General features: G+C 35.6%; 1 protein-coding gene across 2 annotated transcripts in view; it reads right to left on the bottom strand.

Annotated features, from left to right (window-relative positions):
- Positions 1-25,223, bottom strand: part of CSMD3 (CUB and Sushi multiple domains 3) — a 623,909-nt gene that overhangs the window by 185,025 nt on the left and 413,661 nt on the right. For both annotated transcript variants that reach the window (XM_088149036.1, XM_088149037.1), the window contains 4 exons: positions 15,867-16,058; positions 5,942-6,080; positions 2,530-2,717; positions 1,084-1,278 (listed from right to left, as the gene is read on the bottom strand). In XM_088149036.1, coding sequence (XP_088005162.1) covers positions 1,084-1,278; positions 2,530-2,717; positions 5,942-6,080; positions 15,867-16,058 — 714 coding nt within the window. The remainder of the gene's footprint in view (positions 1-1,083; positions 1,279-2,529; positions 2,718-5,941; positions 6,081-15,866; positions 16,059-25,223) is intronic.

The following is a 25,223-nucleotide window of genomic DNA, read 5'->3' as shown; positions in this document are numbered from 1 at the left end:
AAAGAATATGAGTAACAGGAAAAAAAGGTAATTTTGCACAGAGAAAGGGAGCTTTAAACCTTTCAACCTAGCTGTTTGTTTCCCAAATGAAACACAGCAACTATTAAGATAAATGATTTTATACCGAGTTATCATAAACATATGCCCTTCCTTGACTACACCTCTCTAAAATATACATAAATTTATAAAAATGTTTGAATGGATGCCAACAGATGCTAGCCGTATTCGCACTTTGCCACTGATCAGTGTACCAGCTGACCCTATTTCAGAAAATCAAGCCATGTTAATTGAAAGAAAACTGTCTGCTAACAAATTTGTAACAAAAACAAAATATAAAATATATTTATTTTATTTTATTATTTTATTTATTTATTTATTTATTTATTATTTTGAAAATAAAAATATATAAAAAGAATGAATGCTAATGAATTTTTGAGTTCTGGTGTATTATGAATTAATTCTAGGAGTTCAGGCAGTCTTGGTGGGCAGCAAGTTGGAAAAGCTGGTTTAGATAGTTGGCACAATGCAAGATCCGTCTCTACAGGGTTTTCATGATAGTAACGTTCAGACCACTGACTCATCTAAGTTATCCACTATCCATCCACTAAAACTATCCATTAAAACTGCTCAGATCTGATCTGCAGCAAACATAAAGTCCTCTGAAGCCTAGTTCAATTGGATGACCAGCTTTAGGGTATTTTGTGATGTGATATTCTAAACACCAGTGAGAACACTGACATTCATCTAACATTGGGGTTGTTGTGGTTGGTTTCCAGAGAGTATCTGCATTTATTTTCTAGCTCTTCCACCCTTCTGTCCCATTGGTGTTCTTGTTGTTTGAGACAGGATTCCAGAGGAATGGATGGAAAAGAAGAGAAGAAAACTTTGGTGTTGTTTTCACTATAATAAGTCTGGTACAATAAATACCAGTATGTGTAAGAACAAACAAAGGGGGGGGGGAGAGACTTCATGTGAATTCCCATGTAATTCATCATGCACCTGTAAAAGCATCATCATCATCATCATCATCATCATCATCATCATCATCATCATCATCAGATTATAAAATTCTCAAAAACTTACCATGGCAGGTAGGTAAGGCTCTGTTCCATCCAGGTCTTCCATCATCTCCCATGATGCAAGTAAGGGTAGAGTATCCTTCAAGAACATAGCCAGCATCACAATAATATGTGACTGTTGATCCCAGTTTATAATCCATTCCAAGTCTTGTACCATTCATTATATTCCCAGGATCAAAGCACGACTCACGTAATTTGGCTTTAATTTGAGCAGAGGGGAAAGACAGTGCTGCTGTTAGAACACAACATTTAATTTGATGTATTTAATTTTAAAAAATATTGTATGCCCATATGAGACAACCAGCATAACAATACTAGGCATCATCTTTTTTCTAAGTACATATTATGCCATCAGGTAGTCTGAAATAATCTTTGTGAGGAAAGATGTCAAAAGCATCTTGGATTTTTATTTCCCTTGTGCTAAACAAGATTGAGTTGCTCTAATTACTTCCTTTTCTTCCACCACCAATCTTGCTTTTAAAAACAAAGCAAAAAGCTAAAACAGAAAGGAATCACAATTCTAATAAGGGATAGAATATTTCATTTTTTTTCCTCTCCCACCGTTTGTTTTTTTTTTTTTTTTTCTATTTCAAACATCACATACAATGATGTCTGTGGGGCAGTGTGGAGGCTCAGACTGATGAAAGCAGTGTTGTGATGGTGCAATGCATGTCTCTTTTCTTTGTGTGTTATGATGCTACAGGCACACCCCCAAGGGCCAGACCTTGCAGCACAATGCTAGAATACTGAGACATGCGTTTGTCACAATAACAAAAACAGCCAGGTCTCAAGGATACGACCCTCACTATTCTGTTTTTAAAATCAAAGAGTTCTTATAACTTTCCCCTCGAAGGTGGGAAAACAATGACATCCCTGATCTGAATTAGAAATAAAAGCAACAACAACTATATGTGATTACAGGGTTAAATCATTAGTCATTATTCCCATGCATTTGTATGCCTACATTCTTCATAATTCCTCCTTTATGTCATAGATATGTTAAATCTTGGTGGTATTCATGACAGAATATACAAGACAGAAGCAAATTACATCATATTAAATTTAAGTGGGGAGGCTAGAGTAGTCTTTTTCACCCTGCTATGTTTCATGAATTCATTCCTATAAAATCCTCTCTGTGGTGAGAAATACTTCTGCCCATACATAGGTTAATTCTAATTAATTAATAGGTTAATTCTTCTAAAGCAGCGTTAAAAAGTAACAATATTGCTGTAAGTCATTTAAGATTCCTATATGGCACATAGTAAGCAACCATTTCACATAAAATAAAATTTAAAAAATTAACATATCACAAATAAGGTAAAATGAAGAAATGGCACATAAGCAAAATGACATGATTCTTGACTTAATGCAAATAGATATTTTAAAGTAGTTATACTGGACAGAATATTTCAACATCCATGACCAAAATTAACAATAGAGTTACACTTACCTTTATATTCCAAATGGAACCCAGTAAAACTAACAGATCCATCACTTCGAAAAGCCAAATGCATTGAGTTTGAACTACTTTCTATTCTCTCTGGCAATTTGCTATCTTGAAAGCTTCCAATGAGTGGGCTATTGCTGTCGGGCCCATCATAGATGTAGAGAAAGTCATAATTTGGTTCTATACTGAAGCTGTAAAATAAATAACAAATCCAAAAACAAATAGAATAAACAAATCAAACAAAAACAATCAAAAACAAATAAAAATAAAGCATATAAAAATAGATAAAAATATGGCTTGCACAATAACTTGTGTAGACCACTGTCGTTAAGGAAACAAGTTAGACTTAAGTAGTCAGTGATTGTTTGGTTCTACAGTGATTTATTGGTTCTATTTTAAGTATAACTATAAGCCTGAATTCAACCCATTATATATAATTAGTATCTTCTAAATGTGAATAAGCAACAACCTTGTATTTGCTTGGATTTCTTTTTAGGAAAGAACTCTTCACTTGTGCTAAAAAGTACATTAAAAATGCTTGTCAGTTTTTATTCTTTTATTTATAAATTAGATGTTTTCAATTAGCATAATCTTTTTTTTTTAATACTAGTTCAAGAGAATAGTTGAAAACCAGTGTCGTTTAGGTGCAGCTGTGTGAAAATCTTGAGAAGGATGTCCTATGTCCATCACCTTGAGCTCCTAATAAAGGAAAGTTCAGATATAGATCTAATAAATAGATAACTTCATAACCCCCTTTTTATGTTGGAATAGAAATATGGGTCATAAATTCATAAATAAATTCATAAATAAATAAATAAATAAATAAATATTATCCCAGTAAAAGGTGTTTGATTGCTTTTGTTCTCGCTTTGGGTTTTGGAGAGCACAACAGTCAGTATTTAAAGTGGCACATAGAAAAATTAATTTTTCTTTCTTTCTTACAAATTAATGCATCTTTTTAAGATCATTGTTCCATATCTCCTCTGTCCCAGGATTTGCTGTGACCTTTTGTTGTTTTTTTCTTTCAAAAATATCCCATCTATTTTATCCTTTGTAGGTCAGAAAACCTAACCTACAAAGGTATGGTTAATAGATTTCCTTTGTTTAATCTCCAACTTTATTTTAGGTCCCGGACTGTGTTTGAGAATTTGAACAAACAACATTTAATAACTAAGATACCGTGGTTCACCTAAGCCTTGCTATTATGTAAATATGTGGCTCATAAAATGGATTCTTAATCTGACGATGACATTTCCCTTTCATCTCATACATTCATCTCTTCCAAAAGCTGTAAACCTATTTTAGTTTGGAGACAAAGATACAGATTGTCAGCATTAAACCTTTATGGGCTGGATTATGTAACATTATAAATGTGTTCATTCTCAGCATGATTCATATTGCTTCCATCCTATTCACCCATTACTCATGCACGGGACGGTTTAATGGTGCCATGTTCTACAACAGCATGGCATTCATTTCAGTCTATCTTGCCCTATCTTGTCCTCATCATTGTCCACCAGGAACAGACATGAGTAGCTTCTCATGCCATACAATATGCAACCTGGGATTCATCTCAAATAGCCTCTAGGCACCAACAGTTGCTCAACTGCGATTTTTATAGAGATACATGGATCCTGGAAGGCAGGATTAGACAAAGATTAGAATATAAGGGGCACAGTTTCTATAATCACACCATTGGTGCACTACACAAGAAAACAAATGTAGAAGGTTTCTCTGGTATCTACATGTGTGGCCACAATTCACTGCTATGACTTCAAATGGTGAATATGTCTTTGGTCATTCCATTTTACATCTATTTTACAAAAAAAAAAAAAAAAGCACAAACTTATGTTACATAGGGAAGAGAAGGGATAATTTTACCAAGCAACTTTCTTAAAACAAAACAAAAAACCGTCTTAATCCTAATGCCATTTAGTAGTAATTTAAAGCTGTTTTGTCTTCCACAGAGAAGGATAGCACTGAGCAACTGATTTAATTTAATTTATTTATTATATACCCCTCCCCCCATCACCACAATTCTGTTTTATGCTATGTTCTTCTTTCAAATTTATCAGCTGACACTATAATTTCTGTGAAGTGAGGAAAACTGTATTCATTGTGTTAATATTATAGTATAATAATCTTGATTCATTTATACTTTAAACTTACTTCTTAGTGGAAAACACATAATACATAAATCCATAAGGCTGGAAAGAGCCAACAAGGGCATCAAGACCAGCCCCGACTCAGTGCAGAAATCCAGATTAAATGCACTCAGTTTCAATGAAGGAGAACTTCACTGACCTACTCTTAATTGGATACACTTTTCTATGTGCTAGACCTTCATAGGCTAAACAGGGGTATAGGTATCTTCTAAATTCATGTTATAAGTGTGGAACTTCTGGAAAATAAATGAGTCCCTATGGTTACTCTTCTAACACTCTGAAACCTAAATCCTTCAAATTTCCCCAAGTCTTTGGTACTGACGAAACAGCAGCAAAATAAAACAAAAGAATCCATTTGTAAGTCGTTTCCCACATACAGAATGTCTTAAATTCTCTAAATAGGCAAATCACCAAGAGTCGGTGTTGGCATCTTCTTAGTATAAAATCTTTCTGCATCTCCCAAGGTACCTAACACGCTCATAATAGCTGTTCAATTCTTGTTTTATGACTTGGCTGGCTTTTATTGATTGGCATAATTCATTCCTTGCACTATTTCTGGGCACATTAATTGTATTGCCTTATTCTTTTAATTGGATATTGCTCAGGGAATTTAAACTAAATGGCAGCCGAGAAATATAATAAGCGATGAAATAATGTTTAAGTAAACAAATAAATAAAACAAATACTTTTTCCCGGCTGATCTGCTTGTGTTCTAGGCGATTCATTTTTGCTTTGCTTATAGATATTTAGTATTGATGAAACAATAAATATTCATACCAGAATATAAAGAACAGCAGAAAAGCTCTTAATTTGGTAGCTTAGATTTATTGCTGTTAATGCATTTTCTAGGGTGCCTTGCTGATCATATCTGACAGACAAACAGGGTAGAAATTAAACAGGAAAATAGCATGGGTCTCCAAATATTAAAGTGCACTGAGTTTTAACATATAATCCTCTTTTTTTTTTCCCCTAGCAAACTTCTAAATACCTGTACCTCATAAAAACTGAGATAAAATGTTCTGACAACCCCATCAAATGTGTTACTCTGGAACAGTGTTCTCAACCTTGGCCACTTTAAGATGTGTGGAAGTCCACACATCTTAAAGTGGCCAAGGTTGAGAAACGCTGGTCTGGAAGCTAAAAGTGCCTGGATTTGAAAAGCATTTGTCTTAGCAGGGTTATTAAAAAACAGAAATCTCAAGAGACCTGGAATCAGTATATTATTAAAAGTTGACCAAGCAGCTACTTACCTGATAAATGCTAATGATATTACGTAGTCATTGTTAACAGTAATAGTCCAGTCACAGTCTCTGCTGTGGGGATAAGGATGTGGGAAGTTTGGTGAAAGAATAAAACCTGATGAACCCGTCAGATTGCCGCCACAAGGTGCTGTGAATGAATTAAACAAAGAATGTAAATGAGTGAGTTGCTTCACTGTTCCATTATATTTTAAATCAGTATAAAAGAACAAACAATAAACCAAGTGAAAAAAATATTACCTTTGGGCTGTACAAAGGCACATATGCTAATTTATTCTTCTAACACTATTTAATGCTATTTTTCAGTACCTTTAAATTAGGAAGCGTTCTGGTCAAAGAAACAGGAAGAAGGGAGACACCTTTAAGAATACATTCAAGCTTTTGCACTACGCTTCCATTGCCTGAACTTTTATATGAAAAGTGCTACTCTGAATAAGCCACGTGAATATCAAGTCACATAAAGAGGACCAGCATTTAATGATGGATATACATAAATATATGTTAGGAACAAGATACAAAATAGTGCATTTGACAGCAAATATGTTAACATGGAATTGCGTATTAAAGCAGAGTGTATCACTAACATATTTTTCTTATATGGCTACCATCTACAACTCCTGGGAGTTGTAGCTCCAACTGATCTGGACAACAGATTTTTTTTTTCTTTATTCAGCATTGGATTTTATTCCCTATGTTCCTCACTATATGTTTTATTCTCTATGCTCCTCTTGTTAATTATAAAAGTAAACAGGTCTATGAATAATTCAGACAGTTGGAATTATTTTTGTTTGCTCAGTTTTTCAGTGGATCTGCCAGAAGGAAGCCCATTTATGATAACATGATTCATGTAAATATGCAGTTACTTTTATAATTACAAAAGGAAGACACAATTATAATCCAATGTTTCCCTAAGACAAGCCAGCTCACACAACAGATCTTCCCTAGGAACTGCTCTCTAAATACAGCTTTCCTCATCATCAATAGTTAATCATCAACATTAACAGGTAATAGGTAATCAATACCCAGATATACAGGAACCAGCACTAGATAAACAAGAGGAAAGACTAAGCAATACTTCAGCCAAATGGCAATCAAACAATCATTACATTCTTACAGCCTGGAAGCTATTCTTGGCCAAGGATGTCCCTCAGCTTCTCTATGGTATTCAAATCTGCACTCTTACCAAGTTCATTATTCTTGAAATTATTTGAACTAAGTTTATTAGAGCCATTCATGAAGTCCCAAAATGTATTAAGAATGCCATTTTAGTTGTCAACTTTTAGTTAAAATTAATTCTCTTTTCTGTAGGTCAGATGCCTTAGGGATAGCTTTAAATCAACGTGGCTTAGGAAAGCTACAGATAACATCCATTTATTGGGGTTTTTCAATTGAGACTTTCTGGTCCTTAGGCTTTGAAAAGGCCAGATGCACTCTCAGGCAATGGATCTGGGACATGGACCTTCAATCTAATGTAAACCTAGTGTCTAATCTTATAATTCAGGAAATTCTTCCAAAAGGGTTTGTACCAGCCTCCTATTTATCATCTATTACAGTATGGCTGTGAGAGCTGGACCATAAAGAAGGCTGAGCGCCAAATAATTGATGCCTTTGAACTGTGGTGCTGGAGAAGACTCTTAAGAGTCCCCTGGACTGCTAGGAGGTCAAACCAGTCAATCTTAAAGGAAATCAACCCTGACTGCTCATTGGAAGGATTGATAATGAAGCTCAGGCTCAGATACTTTGGTCCCCTAATGCGAAGAGAGGACTCTTTGGAAAAGACCCTGATGCTGGGAAAGATTGAAGGCAAAAGGAGAAGAGGACAGCAGAGGATGAGATGGTTAGATAGCATCACTGAAGCAATGAGCATGAAACTGAGCAAACTCAGGGAGGCAGTGAAGGACAGGAAGGCCTGACGCAATATGGTTCATGGGGAGAGTCAGACATGACTTAACGACTGAACAACAACAACAACAACAACAACAACGGTATGGAAATTTTGTAGGGCTTTTACTTTAGCCAGACTAGGAACACTGCCCACATCAGCCCTCTTTGTATGCTACAAGAATACTCCAGTGCACCAGTGCCTGCGTCCATGTGGGGTTGGCTCAATACAGTCTTTGAGCCGTATGCTCCTCTGTGATTACCGGGACTCTAACATGACTCTCATCCACCCATCATGAAACCATCTCCAGGCAGAGAGCACAACTTTCATTTGTTACTCCTCTTATCTGATAAGAACCCAAGTATCTCTGTCCAGTTTTATTCCTCTATATGTGGTATTTTTTTAACTTATAACTGAAGGTCTTTAATACTTACTGGTATTTTATGTTATTTTATTCTATTATTATTTATTCTCTCTTTATTCTCCCTGTAACTTTCATATTTTACCTTTCATTCTTACCTTGTTATATATCTTATACCTACACATACTTGTCAATTGATATATATGTATATTTATATTTCACTTTTTAGGTTTTATATCATTGTTTTCTGGCCTTGTGGCTGTGGTAAAGCTATTTGATTTGAATCAAGGAAGAAACTATACCCCAGTCAAGGCTGTTAGGACAAGCTATCAGATATAATAAACAGCCAGGAAACTCCACTTCCCATTACCTAGCCTGATAATGAAATATCTTCAAGAAAAGAAGCAGGTTCAGAGAACAGCTAGAACTCAACTGTTCTCTGTAGATAGTATCTTCACTTCCAGACCTGGATAAAAAATGGTTCTTGAGTCAGATGGGATAATCTACCCAAACTGAATGGAACATTATTGTGCTACTTCTTCAATTTTCCAGCTTTCATTTATCTTTCATCATTTGATACATTTTGTAATTATCTATGGCTTCTCCTCTACCCATTAGCAGAGACTCTGGGGATTGATGTGGAACAGCATGGGACAGGGCAGAACTGTTAAATTAGCTTTCATTTTAGACTCCGAGCCTCATGTGTTGGACAATAACAAGTATTATGTCCTTTGCTTCAGAATGTGTTAAACTAAAGCTAATTCAAGGACTCCCCTGATCATGTTGAACTCTTAAGTTCTATCTTAGAATCACAACTTTGAATATATATATATATATATATATATATATATATATATATATATATATGGCAAAATCCTATACATATCTAAAATAAACCTCTCTGAGTTCAGTAGGACTTATTGATAAGTGACACGAGTGCCATTTGAATAAAAAATCTAATAATAATTATACACACACACATACATACATACATACATACATACAGTATATTATAATAAAAATATAAAGACCTGCAAATAGGAGTAGAACCACTATGGCAAAAGAAAGCAAAGATAGTACCGATAGTAATAGGCACCTTGGGTGCAATCCCAAAACATCTGGAACACACACCATTTGAAGACCATCGGCACTGACAAAATCACCACCAGTCAATTGCAAAAGGCAGCTTTACTTGGAGCAGCTTATATCCTGTGATGATACCTTTAACACCATCAAACCAAACAACATCTGCCTATCCCAGGTCCTTGGGAAGGACCTGATAGGTGGATAAAAATGCCAAATCCTGTCTAAACAACTGGCTGTGTGACCAACCATCATAATAATAATACTGGATTATAACACAGACATCCTTATGGACAGCAAAGGTTACAAGTGACAAAATGTGGGTTGTGATGTCAGGATGCAAACTCAGACCCATATACACTTGTGTACAATATTGTGATACAAGTGGAGTTTGCACTGTGACATCATGACCCATATTTTTGATGCTGGTGTCATTGTGGTTAGGAACAGATGCCCATGTTTTCCAGCCTTCGGCAATTACAGCCATGGACACTTACTGGGAAGGAAGTCTGAACTAAACAAGGTTTCATTCTGATTAGATATACAAAAGATTATGTTCTCAATGTCCTATATTTCTGTTCACAGAATAAAATATTTCTGGTTTCGTGTTCAAAGGCCTCAAGGTTGCTATTAAAAACATACCATAACACTAACAAGAGACAATCTTTCTAGCACAAAGTCCATTCAGGAAAGTTAACCTTAGAATGACAGCCATGATTAAACAGATTCTCTACCATTAAGTTCTCAGGTTCTAGGTTAATTAGAAGCAGGTCATGATAAAACACAGTTAATGCACTGGGTTACTATTTTACTACCACAAGTTAAATGCAACATAATGTAGTCATTGGGTTACAGGTTTTAGTGGTGATTTCCCCCCCCGATAGATTTCTGGTAAGGTGTGGAAGTAGATAGAAGTGTATTCCATGGTAGTAAAACAAGGACAAGTATATAATTTAAAATGAATGTTCCACCAGCAAATGCAGCAAAATGCTTTCCTTCTACGTTTGGACAATTCCTGATTGTTCAAGCAATTTACATAAAAAGAGGAGTTATTGCATGGTGCTCCTTTGAATGTAAACAGAGATTAATATTGTGGGAGTGTATCTGATATTCATACCAAAAAACAAAACAAAACAAAAAAAAACAAGCACTAATGATTTGTGATCAAAACAAATAACTCATCTAATATATATAATTAACATGACAAGTCAAGTGCAATTAAATCACTATAATTATAATTCTAATCAAGCCATTTTAAGATTGATGTAAACTCATAAGGATAAGGCATTTTGTATGGGAATTAGCAGAAAAATATTCATTTTATGGATATTTTGATCACAATATAAGTTTAGGAAAAGCTAAAAATGCTATGCCATCATGATCTCTGTTGGAGCCAAGAAGTTTTTGATATAGCGGCATCCAGAGGAGCTTTCTGTTTTTATCAGAATAAGGAAAGCAACACTGCAGCATTGTGCTGAAGGCTCCATACTTTTTGTATGGGAGTGCAACATCACCATGCTCATACAAAAGCACTTATGTCATGAACCTGCAATGCTGCTTTGGTTATTTTGCCTCCAATTAAATCCCCTTGCAGGCACCACTCTTTTGTCCCTTTTTATTTTCCTTAACGTTGATTGCCCAGCACAGGATTCAGAGAGTTAGATTAATATGTGCTTTTTGATCAGCAATACTTAGCTTCACCCTGCCATTAAGTTTTGGCAAAGTGAAGAAACTTAATGGCAACCAGTTGTATTTGCATCAAGAGGCCAGAAGAGGTGAACTTTTTCTCATAAATCCATATAAAATGACTTGATCAAGGTTGATTGACAGCCTGTGCAACAAGAAGCAACTTTCAGAGTTTGTACGTGTAAATTTTACTGGGTGGAACAGACCTTATTCTCAAATAAAATTTCCTGTGTATTCTTCCTTTCTAAATAAAACACAGCAAGTCTGAAGCAGGTTCATGCACCACACTAAGCCATCATATAGATTAGCACAATGCATAAACTCAACTACTGTGGTTTGCAAATCATCATTTTTGGCTTACTGTTATGTGTGAACCAGGCCACTATATTTACATGGTTAAAAACAACTTTGGCTGGATCCAATGTCTGAATCAGGGTCAATCTCACACATTTTTTGTTTGTTTGTTTGTTTGTTTTAACATTGAACTCACAACTTCTCTTTACAGCAGGTTTTCAAACAATAACCAACAAAACACTTTATAATAGCCAGAGTTTTTCAAACTGTGTTGCCCATAACCCTAGAATTCCAAAGAACATGCTAGGGTTCCAGGAAAGACTAAGACTAAAAAAATGCTCTCACACAGCCAATTTTCTATCACTACAACTTTATCATTTGATCAGGGGTTCCAGAATTTTAATTTTCATTATTTGTTAAATTAACAGGTTCTATGGCCTGAAAAAGTTTGAAAATCACTGCTTTATACTACCCATTTTTGGAGTAAGTTCTACATGGCATGGCACCAGATCACTTGCTGGACCATCTCTCCCCAGTGGTTTCTGTCTACCCCACCAGATCTGGCATAGTGGGCATGTTCGGGTACCAGTGATAAAATAATGTCATCTGTCAGGCCCCCAGAAGTGTGCCTGCTCTGTTATAGTGCCTATACTGTAGAACAGCCTCCCCTTGATGTATCAACAGCATCTACTCTATTGGCTTTCACAAGACAATGAAGACCTGGCTCTTTCACCAGGCATTGGAGTCTGGATGTTAGCATGAAAGCTTTGGCATGAATGCCTGTGTCATGTGGTTCATGGTTGTTGTTGTTGTTGTTTTTGACCCTCAATTAAGTTTAGTTGATTTTTTGATTTAATGAAATTCTCTGTTTTTGTTTTCTTCACTGCCCAGAGTTTCTTGGAAAGATGGAAGGCCATATTAATTGGATAAATAAATCAACAAATCTTCTACTAAACCCTACCTCAAGATTCTGGCCACTATAAGTGACTAAGTGAACTGTATTTTTCCTTTTGTACAATGATATGACTTAGCAGATTAATTGGCTTATTCTGTGATTGACAAGAATATAGGAAAAAGTCCTTGAACAGCCAGAAGGATTCATGAGGCAGGAAATGGGTTCTTTCCATCTTTTCTCAGCTTTATTCCTTGCTGAAATCTATCCATTTACCTTCTACAACTTTCGTACCAACTTTTGGTTCCCTTTTAGGTGTCTGAATGGTTATGATTAGTTTTTTGTTTTTGTTTTTTACTGTCTGGAGTGGTTCCCTGATGGCCAGGATTTTTTCTATTATTCCAGATAAGCTGATATTTCCCTTACAACTTTGAAGAATGACCAGTTGCTGAAGAAAAGTTTACAGCAGTTACTAGGATCCTAGAAATACCACAGATGGAGAGCAGTGGGACCACTGAAGTACCATTGTAGCAAAAGACTATTGTGGGAAGACAACTGAGTGAGCTCTGGAAGCACAGATACATAGGGCCCTTACACCTAATGATTTCAAAGCATTATCTGCTACTCATTTCACTTCAATTAACAATAGTACCCATTTCTGGGTGATTTTTTTTTCCCCAACTATACAAGCATGACAGAATGTGAAATGACCTAATTTTCTATCCTCCATTGCTCCTCCTATTGCTGTTATTGTTGTTAACTGTGGATATAACTACAAATTTGTAGACTTGGGTATAGAAATTAATTGATTACTATTATACTAAAAACTGAGTCTGATAAAAAACTAACCTAGAAAACATGTCCTTTTTATAATGATAAGCCCTTGGGAAGGACACATCGTTTAATTCCTTCTCTCCAAATACATATCCCATAAATTCACTGTTATTTGCATTTAAAATGAATTTTCCTTTAGCACAAAGTTCGTATAATTAATGTCTCAATTTCTGCTGATTAATTTCAAGAAAAAACAATCACCATAAAACAACCTATCCCTGCTTTTGCATCATTTTTATTTTCCCTAATGTACCTCACAATTTCATTAAATGTTCATTATTACCTCAGAATGTATTAAGATTTTCAATTAACAGTTACAAATAATAATGTAAACATATCCTGAGAAAAATATGTTGATGAAGATTCTCAGTCATCCAGGTGGAATTGTCTGGAGGTTGAGTCATGGCAGCTGGACTTCTTTTCTTTTGGTTTGATATGTTTTGCTGCTTGTCCAAGCAGCTTCTTCAGTCTAGAAAGTTGGTTGGGGGGACCCCATAAATGTCTTCCAGGGTGGCTGCGTTTCTCACTAACATGATGGGCTCATTAAAGGGGCAATAGGAGATGTGATTAGTAGAGTCTTTAAGATGTGGATGTCTTACTCCTAACCCCTCACTCATCCTCAGATGAGTCAAGTGCTGCCTCCCTGGTGAACTTGTGAAGTAGTCTTAATCTTCCTGGGGACTGATGAAAGAGCAGCATGAAAAATGGGAGACAAGTTGTGTCTGAGGCCTCCACCTCTATTGAGGGAAGGATTTTCCACTTTGGTCTAAATGGATTCCTTCACTCCTCTCTCAGACCACCTATCTTCTCTGTCCAAAATGTGCATGTTATTGTCCTCAAATGAGTGTCCTTTTTCCTTTAGATGAAGGTAAACTTCTGATTCTGGTCCTGTGTTGTTGCTCCTCCTGTGCTGGGGCATCCTCTTGTGTAAAGGCTGTTTGGCTTCTCCAGTGTAGAGCTCTGAACACTTCTCACTGCACTGGACTGCATATATTGCTCTTCTGTTTTGGTGTTTAATCTTTAGGGTGTACAAGCCTCTGTCTCAGTGTGTTAGTGGGTTTGAAAAAAACAGGTATGTGGTGTTTTCCAAATATCTATTTTATTTTCTCTGACATATGAGCCATGCAAGGAATGACAAGATTCTTCTATTGACTCTGGGTCTCAGCTCTGTCTGCCTTTTTTTTTTTTTTGGATCTAGAAGTAGATTTAATAAAGGCCCAATTTGGATACCCACAGGCCTTAAGAGCTGTCCTCAGGTGTCTTATTTTCTTTCTTTTTGGCAACTATGGAGGTGAGGATGGTTTCTGCCCTGTGGTGTAATATCCTGATGACTCCTAGTTTGTATTGCAGTGGATGGTGGGAGTCAAAATGCAGGCATTGGTCTGTATCCCCCTAACCAACTTTCTAGACTGAAGAAGCTCCTTGGACAAGCAGCAAGATGTATCAAGCCAAGTCCAGTTGCCATGACTCAGCCTCCAGATATCCTGAGAAAATGTTCCTGATGCAGATGAAAATCAGCTAGGCAGTAAAAGCATTTTGAAGCACTCAAACACTCACACATTTTAATTTTCAGCAATTAAATTATTATATGGATTTCTTCTTCTTTTTTTAACCTAGCAATTTTTGTTTTGAATTTTCTATCATTAAAGTCTTTGTTCAATGCTGTTGTTTAAACACATGCCAGCATATACATCTGGGTTATTATATTTTTTTTCATCTTCACAGAAAATAAAGCTGTTAAACATTTTGCAACATCCAAAAACAATCTGTTCCCCAACTAATTAATTTTAATAAGACATGTATTAATGTTCATTAAAAATAATTGCCATACCATTTTGTTTAAATATTAGCCAACAACTTCCTGTAAAATTTCATTAGTACAAACAAATGTAATATTAAAGCTATATATGAAGTAGAATTTGAGAAAATAACTTAGAATGAAAAAAAGAAGTATTTCAACAAGAATGAACATTGTGAAATATCTATCTATCTATCTATCTATCTATCTATCTATCTATCTATCTATCTATCTATCTATCTATGGTATAAAGAGACCTGATCATAAAGCCAGGACAATAATTCTCTGGATTTCCCACCCTCTCATTAGAATATCAACAACTGTTTCAGAGGGTCTCCAGAATTTCTATACCCACTTCTTGAGCTGTATAAGGGAGGAAGGACGTCAGAAGACCAAATATGGAAGAGCCACTGACTAGCTTTTGGATCTCATCACTAATCCTAATATAAATAAAAGCTACAAAGATGCTATAAAATCATTCAATCATTTTGCTGGGGGGGGGAATAGGCAAGAAGTCTGCCAAGCCAGATCAAGCACAAAGAAAAACCAGGGAGGAGGGAGGGACAGAAGGTTTTGTTCATTGATTTGGGGGGGGGGGGGATGTATTTCAACTGTTCAAGAGGTACAATGCATTAAAGCAATCCAGCAGGGCCAGAACATTTCCATTATGCCCCCTATTCATCATAGGTGATAGGAAGTCTTTATCCCACAGAACCCAAGCAATCTCCTATTTAGGAGGTAAAGTAGTTAAAATAATGAAAAACTACATTCAATGTAAGCAACTGTAGTAACTGAACTTGTGGGGCTCTTGTGAATGAAGCTCATTATATTCAGCATTCATTAAGCTTTCTTTTAGAAAACAGGTTTAAGTGCTGTTCTCCTTCCCTTTCTCTTGTAAAGATGCTGCTATTTTTGAAAGATAGAATATTGCCCTACCAAAACCAAGCCGCTGTCCTTCCATTTATATTTAATACAAAGCTGCCAACTATTGGCTGCTGACTTTTGGCTTTGTGACAATGTAATAAGGATTATTACATGTTTCCAGAGTCAGAAAAGCAGTTGTGTCTTCTTTAGGTTTCTGCATACCTATACAGACTGGTGGGTTGGGCTGCCAGAAGTACCGATTTTCTACCTGAATGCAGGTTATTCGCTCATCTCCTTGCAACTCATAGCCAGGGTCACATTGAAATAGGACTGTGTCCCCAGGTTCTCTTCCATCCCCATTGCGTGTTCCATTCATGGGGACTCCTGGATCTCGACACGCTGTGGCTACAGAGCCTAGGAAAGAAAGAAAGGGGAAGGAAATAAATCAACAAAAGCTTTGATTATATTTTTGGAATAAGTAATTAGCACATCTTGAGAATCCTAAATAACTTTTTTTCTGCAAGGAATTATCATGGCATATATGATTCACATCTGTAAGAGATTGTGGGGAGGCGGGGAAAGTAATAGAAGGAATATTGGAAATAAGGAACCAACAGATAAGAAATGATGTTGTTCGTAGCTTATTTAATAAAAAGCAGTTCAGTCCAGGATTGCAGAAGGCCGGGGAAGAAGAGGTTCAAAATGTTCAAAGAGACACCACCTTAATGAACTTGCTAATAAATGAGGACGGTTTCCAAGATTCTGTACTTTACTCCTAATACTCTCAACAAAACCACCTTTTTGAAGCCTCTGTAGTTCTTGCTTCTTTGATCATGCCCTCCTTATTTTGTTCAGTTATTCCTTTTATCTACCATCTGTTTTAATTATGGTGTGTGGCATCACCGTCATCTAAGACTTCATCTGTAATGATGTCACTTGTACCATACATAACCATGTAAAGGAAGCCAAGTATGCCATTGTGAATTACATCATTTGTGCCACTTCCAGAATGATGTTGCTTTGCACATATCTTTTGCCTTTCCTTGCCCCTTTGGATATCCATGGTATGTAATCACTCCTCGCTTATTGTTTAATATAAATTTTTGAACATTTTTGAAAGTATGACACATTTCTAAGTAAGAATAGGACTGCATTGTCAATGTCACTGTTCAATGCTTGGATGCAATGGTCTAGAAATCGTCTAACCCAGTGTTTCCCAACCTTGGCAACTTTAAGATATGTGGACTTCAACATGCTGGCTGGGGAATTCTGGGAGTTGAAGTCCACTATTCTCAAGGTTGCTGGGGCTGAGAAACACTGAAAGAATCAAGGTGGTAGTAGATGAAATGATACACATGAAATAAATTTTGTTATGCTTTTGTATCTTTACCAGATTGACCAGAGGTTGCCTACAGATTGTTTATATATTGTCATTGGGGATGTATAAAATAATTAAATTCATTGATGTCCATGATATTAATGGAAGAGGAGCACTATTTTGTTATAATAAAAAATATCCCAACAGCGACAAGAAGTGAATATTCAGAAACTGAAGTGTGACATTTTACTCCAAATAGAAGCGTTTGAATGTAGCGTTCCATTAAGTGTTTAATAGTAAAATGGCCAGGATCATTTCTTCCCTTGAAAGAAAACTTGACAGGTTAAATGAAAAGAAAGCATATAGTAATTTAATCAGCCTGCTCAACCTTTTGGATCTGCCAATACTGACAGAATAGGTTTTAGCCTTCAGCCAGTTGTTGGCGTGTTTGTTTGTTTGTTTAAACAGGAAAATGCCAAAGTTAACAAATAAACAAACAGATGTCAAACTGTTTCTTTCACTGTTTATGAGGTTACTAAAGGCCTCAGATAAAGGATCAATGAAATAACAGTTGTCGCACCAGCCACCAGCAGGCTATTTTAAAAACACATTCTCCATTATTGTAAGGAGATGTGTACTAATCCTGCACAGCGGGAAGACATGGTTTGTCCTAAGGTTGCTTTCACTGAACTAGGGACATGAACATTCAGAACTGCAAAAATCTCTTTTGTGTCCTTCCCAGAACAAGAACTTGCCTTGGATATTAATATAATTAAAACTTCCTCAGAACGCACTGAACATCATTGAACTAGTCCTGGGAAGGAATTAACTGATTTAGAACGGAATATCTTTCATTTGCTCTTACAATATTTAAACAGAGTTCTGTGTTGCTCTGTCTAGCCTCAGGTATTTGTTAAAGGTATTTCAACAAGATATACATTTATTAATATAACAAGATATACATACATACATACATACATGCATATATATATATATATATATATATATATATATATATTGAACTGTTAACTCATTTAATTTAAATGACTTCCTTGATTTTAAAAATCAGTCTAAATCTTGTCCACCTAGCTAACCTTGACTGATCTTGAAAAGCTAAACAGGGTTGGATCTAGTTGGTGTTTGGATAAAAAATCCCAAATCAAGAAATTCTAGGGAGACCATAAGTAAACTCTTGGACAGTCAAACAAGAGAGAGAGAGAGAGACAGACAGACAGAGCAAGAGAGAGCAAAGTCAGTGAAAAAAACACTTCCATATTGTTGAATGTATGATAAAATGGGCTAAAACTTTTGCCTGCAATATACAAATGGATCAGTGGGAAAATATATGGTTGAAAGGATTGAATTTCACTTTATTTATTTATGTATTATTTATTTATAGCTGCCCATCTTACAAAACAAACAACTCTGGGCTTATGTTCTAACCTTAAAGAGATTTTTTTTAAAAATGATGTATCATTGGTATATGTCACCAGAGAAATTGTCTAGAATGTATAAAGATGCTTTGAATCTCTGTTGAAAATGTAAACAACATGGACATTTTATCATGTTTGGTGGATGTGTAACCCCACCCCCCTCCCAAAAATGGGCACAAATAAATACACTAATTCAAAACATTTATTTTTTTTGTAAGCTACCTAGGGTCACTTATATAGTGAGATGGGCGGCATATAAATTTGATAACTAAATAAATAAATAAAAATTTTAAAGACTAATGTACAATTGAAACCAGAGGCTTTTTTGGGGAGATTAATGGACAGACAGCTGGAAAAAAGCCATGGAACTTTGTTTTTATATATGACAACTGCAGTGAGATTATGATATGCTCAAAAGTGGAAAAGTTTGACATTACCCACAATGGAGGAATGGTTGGTGAAGATGGTGGAATTAGCAGAGATGACTAAATTGACTTCCTTGATTAAAGAAAAAACAATATCTACATTTATGGCTGACTGGAAACCCCTTTTAGACTTTTTGCATGAAACAGAAGGGGGAAAAATGCACTTATGACTTGTGGTTTTGATGATTAGGAAAAATATGGATCAGAGAAAAATTGAGCTTTTTTGTAATCATAAAGTGAGAGATAACATTGTATATTTGCTGCAAAGGAGATTGGAATCTTCTTTCGGTTTCATTTTATCTTTTCTTTCTGCACTTTTATCTTTGTTCTTTTCTTTTTTTCTTTATTCTGTATTAGTTTTGGTTTTTAAGTTGTCTTTAAAATTTTTAATAAAATGCATATATTTTTATTATACAAATTGAACTCAGGTTTAAGGAGAATGCCTTAATTTTCTTTTGGATTTCATATGCCATTACTGGAGCATTCACCTTCACTATTCCTACATTAGGCATAAATATATGTACTACTCAATCATCAGTTGTTTAACATATAACAGAAGTAGTGAATCTTGTTTCTATTAAATATGCACAAATTCTTCCATTGACACCTCATTATTGACCTAATGCTGTTTCTTTTGATGAAATGGAAGTGATCCTTCTCATTTCTTAGCCTCCACTAGTGGCTAAGATAAGCTGACTTACCCTTTTCAAAAATCACTGCTCCTGCGTTCTCTTCTCTTCTAATAAAGGTTTGATCCATTGCTTCACTGCAAAGTTTTCACCAACCATGAACACATTTTATTTAAGTCATCACTGTTAGTAATTGTTAGATTTAACTATAGTTCTTACCCTCTTGCTTTAATATAAAATAATGCTTTAATTTATATGCACATATGCATATACATATAAAACAAAACATTATTGTATAAGTGTGTACAACTGCTATGCTTCAATGCCCACTACACTAAGAATATCTTGATGGAAGATTGGCATAGATAGCATTAAATATATAATTAACATTAAAAAAAAAAAAGATTGCCAATTCTCTTAGTACTTTCTCTTCTGCAGTTATTTTATTTTATTTTATTTTATTTTATTTTATTTTATTTTATTTTATTTTAAAATTGAAAAGCTCCTCTTTCGCTTCATTTCTCCCTCTGGGTTTGACCATCCCCTCTGCCTTTAGTTGGGGATGGGAAAGGACTATTAACCTGTAAACACAAATAGTCATTTGACCTGCTTTCTCCCACTTTCAAATGTCTTCTCTTCCTCTGATATTTCAACTATTTCTTTACAAGCTATCTTTGGAGAAGGTTTTCTGAAGAGTACAAACAAAAATATACAGTTTTCATAACATATAATAAAAATATGGCTTGTGCATCTTCTTAGTTAAATAGGGGATTCCTTGTTTGAACCATGTTTATTACAGCTCTGCGCTATAAAATTCCGTAACTGATTATATTTAAGATTATTTTTAAAAAGAAAATCCCTTTTATGTATGCAGGGGGACTCTCCTCCTTGGACTAATAATGGAAACTGGGCCATAATAATAGACTATTCATGGCTGAATATCCCTTGTTGACCACAATCTTTAACTGAGGAGCCACAAGTTTACACATACTTTCTGAGTTTACATGTCATGCTTTATTGGACATTTAAAATTCCAGCATATTTTGCCAAGGCAGCAACTCAGGCATTTCCAGGTGAGATCAAATCCCCAATGGCCCAGTCCTTAAGTCTTCTTTTTGCATGATGCTTTTGTTGTTCATTTATTATACAGTATCTATTCTCTGTGCTGTATACTGTTTCTGACTCAGTTTTTTTACATTTGCTTGTCTTTTTAAATTAGGCAACAGTTTTAAAAATCTCTTTAGATTAATTTGTAGTTTTAATGCAGCAACACATATCCTTTGTTGGAGAATGGAATTCCTGACTGCAGACTGTAATAATGACAGCTGCTGTAACTTATTAAAATAATCCTCCCTCCCTTCTTCCATTCAGCACAAAGAACTAAATACAAAATGTTTTGCAGAGTACCACTGAAATTTTCTTGCATTTACTGGAATTGCTCATTTAATATACTGCAGAATAATGTTTACTTTGCTTGTAGCTACTTCACATTCATGCTTCATCATTCTATGATGGATAAATCCCAAGGTCTCCTATACTTCGACCGTCTCCAAAATACAATTACAGACTGAGAGAAAAAAAGTTCAATTAAGTCTCCAAATGCTTTTTTAAAGTACTTTGTATGATGAAATTTTATCCCTTTTTCAATTACTGTATTCTGTGAAGTTCTATCTGCCTAATCTCCCAGCACTATCTGTTTCAACAATGACTCCCAACTTTATACCATTAGGAGATTGCATGAATCCATTGCTTTATTCACCTCCACAGATATTAAAATGAAATATTAAATATATTTCCCAAGACTAATTCTCAATAATTTCCCTTTAAATGTTCTACCTGTAGATGCAGCACCATTTCCTGTTCAGTGAATGATTGTATTGTATTTTCATACCCTCCACCCCATGTCATATTTACTAGCTAACATGATGGAAAGTTTCAGCAATCTTGTGAGCAACTTCTTATCTCAGAGTCAAACTAAACATCACACTTTCAGGATGTTATGTTTTGATTAAGGTATACCACTACAAAGTACAATAAGATTAGGAACACAAAACATTGCAGTGGAGAAAACAGGCATGCATCCTCTTTCTGCTCCTTCCAAATCACTTTTTAGTAGTTTTGTAGTAGTCAATGATGAAACCTAGTCAACATCAGGAGAAAAAAATAGATTTTACGAAGGATTTCAGGCAATAATAAATTATTTACCCTGTGGTTCATTCAGTCTATTTTTCTAGTCAATTCTTCCAACATCGCAAGCATTGAATAATGTTGTCTTCAACATGGCCCATAGCATAACATGTATTTTACTTAAATGAGGTATAATACAGGTGTTCTTTTGCTAACTACATTAGATTGTTAACTCCCCCCCACACACACACACACAACCTCATCCCTTTCATCAATTTTACCAGGGCTAATCAGTATTATCAGAACACTTCTGACTAAGCATGATGAACATTATTCAATACAGAAGTAAAATTGGCTGCAGAAAGTCAAGGCAAAAAAGCAAAGTTTAAACTAAGCCAGAAGATCCATAGGGGAGAATAAAAAAAAGTCAAGGTTGCAACCATAACAGTTCAAAGATCCACCCCTTTTATGTGCATGAAAGATCAGGTGCAGAGCTGCAATCACATGGTTATATTCACCATCCTAACTTTTTTGGCAGACACACACAAACTCACCTGTTGACAACCCTAAATTACTTTTCAGAGTAGAGTAGTGGAATATATGGCTTCAGACAACAATAGTGTAGTATTTGCTAAATATATATCATATTATTCTCATGCAGATCTGCTAATTCAAATTTTAGATCTACAGTCATGATGACACATTCTATTTTGTTCTGTTCTGTTCTGTTCTGTTCTGTTCTATTCTATTTTACTCTACTCTAGCATTTTCCATCAATCATGTATACACAAACAAGGAAACACAAGAAGAATATAACCCTTAATTTACTCTTTGTCTGATCCATTTCCATTATTATTCCAGGATTTCCACATTTCCTGAATCCCACTCTAACCATTGCAAAAGTGGCAAATGTGAGGAATATGTTTGGAACTGTCTCCCTCAACTACTGAAGCCAGTGTTTTGTTATCTTTGCTGATGTCCACCACTATGCCAGGAAAAATCATAGTTCCCCCAATGTGTGGCATGAGTCCCAGCAGGGGTGTCCACAAAGTGTGGTCAAAAAGTCAAAATGGTGGCCATGATGGTGCCTTGATGTTCTGCCCATTTTTTAGAGCATTGCAGAGCTTCAGTCACACCACCATGGCCACAATCTTGACTTTTTTACCATGCCCTGCAGACACCCTGAGTCGTAGTCTAACTAGCGCATCCTCAACAAACAGTTTGTAGTCAACATCACAAATTAATTATTTGGGAGACAGATATCAACATTGAGTTATCAAAAGTACAAGTATGCTGAAACTTCATAGAGTCATTATAGTTTTGATGTCATGTATTGGACAACATATGAAAGCCTGATAGATTTGACCAGATGTTTTTCCAATTCTCCACATGGGTCAAAGGTTTTTACTGTGGTAGCAGTTTGGTTTCACTAACGTGCTTTTCTTTCATACAAAGATTCTACATTTAGTCATGTATCAGTACATCTATTCAACCTGTATTGGGTTTTCCGCTAATTTTGCTTCCTTTAAAAGGCTGTAACTATTTTATTGTATTGGCAGCACAGACCTGGGACATGCCTGATTGGTACAAAACTGCTACACAGTTTGGTTCAGAAGTATCCCAAGCAATATATTTCTTTGTGTCTCTAATGAGATAGGGAAGACAAATTCAGTAATCTAACTCTTCAAAGAAGTTTGAATGTCAACAATCAAAGCTACTGAATCATGCCAGTTTTTACTCTGGCAACATAGTGAGCATTTTGCATTACCATTGGATCAAATGTTAACTTTAAAAAAACTTAATGAAAGAGAAAGGATTAACAAAAGGGAGTGGATTAATAAGAAAGATAAAGAGAAATTGTGGAAGAGTAGCCTTGCTCTTTGATATTAAGATTCTGCATTTGGGCCAGAGAAAGAAAGCCCTTTTTTGAAGTTTCATAAAATGCAGTTTTGTTTCATAAAAAAGAAATCTGAGAATCTGGAATAAATTAGATCATATGAAAGACTCATATATCAACTAACTTTATCTTGAAAATGCTAATTTCAATCTTAGATACAATAAACTGTTCCATGTCAGCTTGTATGATTTGGAGGATTTGCCAAAATCTAATTAACAAGCCTGGCATGATTTAATTCATTTTATTTTACAACATGTATAGACTGCCCCAAGATGGCCAGCTCTGGGTGGTGTATATGAGCAAACCAAAAACAAAATATCTCAGAGTAAAACAATACAGTAATTCCACACATCATTATCATCATAGGTGGATATTCCCACTTATCCTAGGGTCCAAAGACCTACTGAAGCAGGATGAGTTTAAGGGCTTTCTTAAATGAGAGAAGGGTAAGAGCCAATCACACATTAGGGATAGTGTCTTCCACAATATAAGGGCTACTACTGAGAAAATATGTCTAGTTCCAGACCCCTCCACTACAAGTTACAGCAGGCCCTCTCTCAATGCAGCAGTACACACTATTCGGGGTACATCAAGATTTGCTTGTGTTACACCACTGCTATGCTTCCAGGTGCAATTCAAGGTGCTGGTTGTCCCATTTAAAGTCCTGTATGTGACAGAGGCAGGCTACTTCTGGGACTACCTATGTTTGGGGGTCTCTGCCTGTCCTACCAGATCCTACAAGAGGGTATGCTCCTGTGAAGTTCTGGAGGAGTAATGATGGATTGAGGACAGCTCCATTTACGTGGAGCCAACAACCACAGCAGTTTAGAGGAGTTCGCGAAAGGTCTGGCTCTTTGGAACCATCTCTGGACAAAGGAGATGACTGGATCACCCACAAGTACTCCTTACAGAGACTCCCTGTGAGGAAATTGCATTTAGCAACCCCCAGAGTGCTCTGGGAGTTGCGGGAAACATTGAGCCCAAGCCGCGGTTTGGTTCCTCCAAAGAGACACTAGACTTACTTTCACTTCTTCTTTTAATTACCATTAGAAATTACTTATTACTGATTTACTTGGAAATTAAAAACCTCCTGAAAGGCAAGTTACCGTACACTGGGAGAATTTCCTTCTATCCTGGAAGAAAGAAGATTGAAGTAAGTTTAAAGATTAAAAAGAAAAATCATAACTTTTGGAAACAGTGAAAGGGGGTTAAGAATCCTGACTGGGGACAGTTAAGGGGCCAGATGTATGGAAAGAATAGGGTTTGTTTGTTTTTTTAATGGACTGTTTTAAATTTTATAAAAATACAGCAGATGATTTTGGATTTAATTGTAAGAAAACCTATTGTGGGAAAGTTTTGGCTCTGGAAATAAGCAAAAGATAAGACTGGGTTTTGAAGGTTAACTAGAGGGAACCAGAGAACAATTAAAAGAAAAGATGCATTCTAACTTAGTGGAGGGACATTGCCTTGCTATAGAAGAATTTAAATCTGTTTGGGAACAATGTGTTCAGGACTTATTTTTAAAATTGGATCTAACAGACGTTACAGAAGAAGAAAAGATTCTGTTGGATAAAACAGAAGCTGAGGATGATTTGAATAATGAGTTTAAAATGTGCTTTAAAGAAATGCCAGAGATAAGGAAGATATGGAAAAAGATGTTATGGATAGGAAAATGGGCTTGAAGATGTTTGACTAGAAGAGTTATATGGAGAAAGAACTTGTAATAGATATACAAACTTTGCTGGCTAAT

Source organism: Python bivittatus, unplaced genomic scaffold, assembly GCF_059951505.1.
Source record: "Python bivittatus isolate LINGU-HERP-01145 unplaced genomic scaffold, Pbiv_v1 ctg000590_np1212, whole genome shotgun sequence".
Taxonomy (NCBI): domain Eukaryota; kingdom Metazoa; phylum Chordata; class Lepidosauria; order Squamata; family Pythonidae; genus Python; species Python bivittatus.
This window is presented reverse-complemented; position numbering and strand designations above follow the sequence as displayed.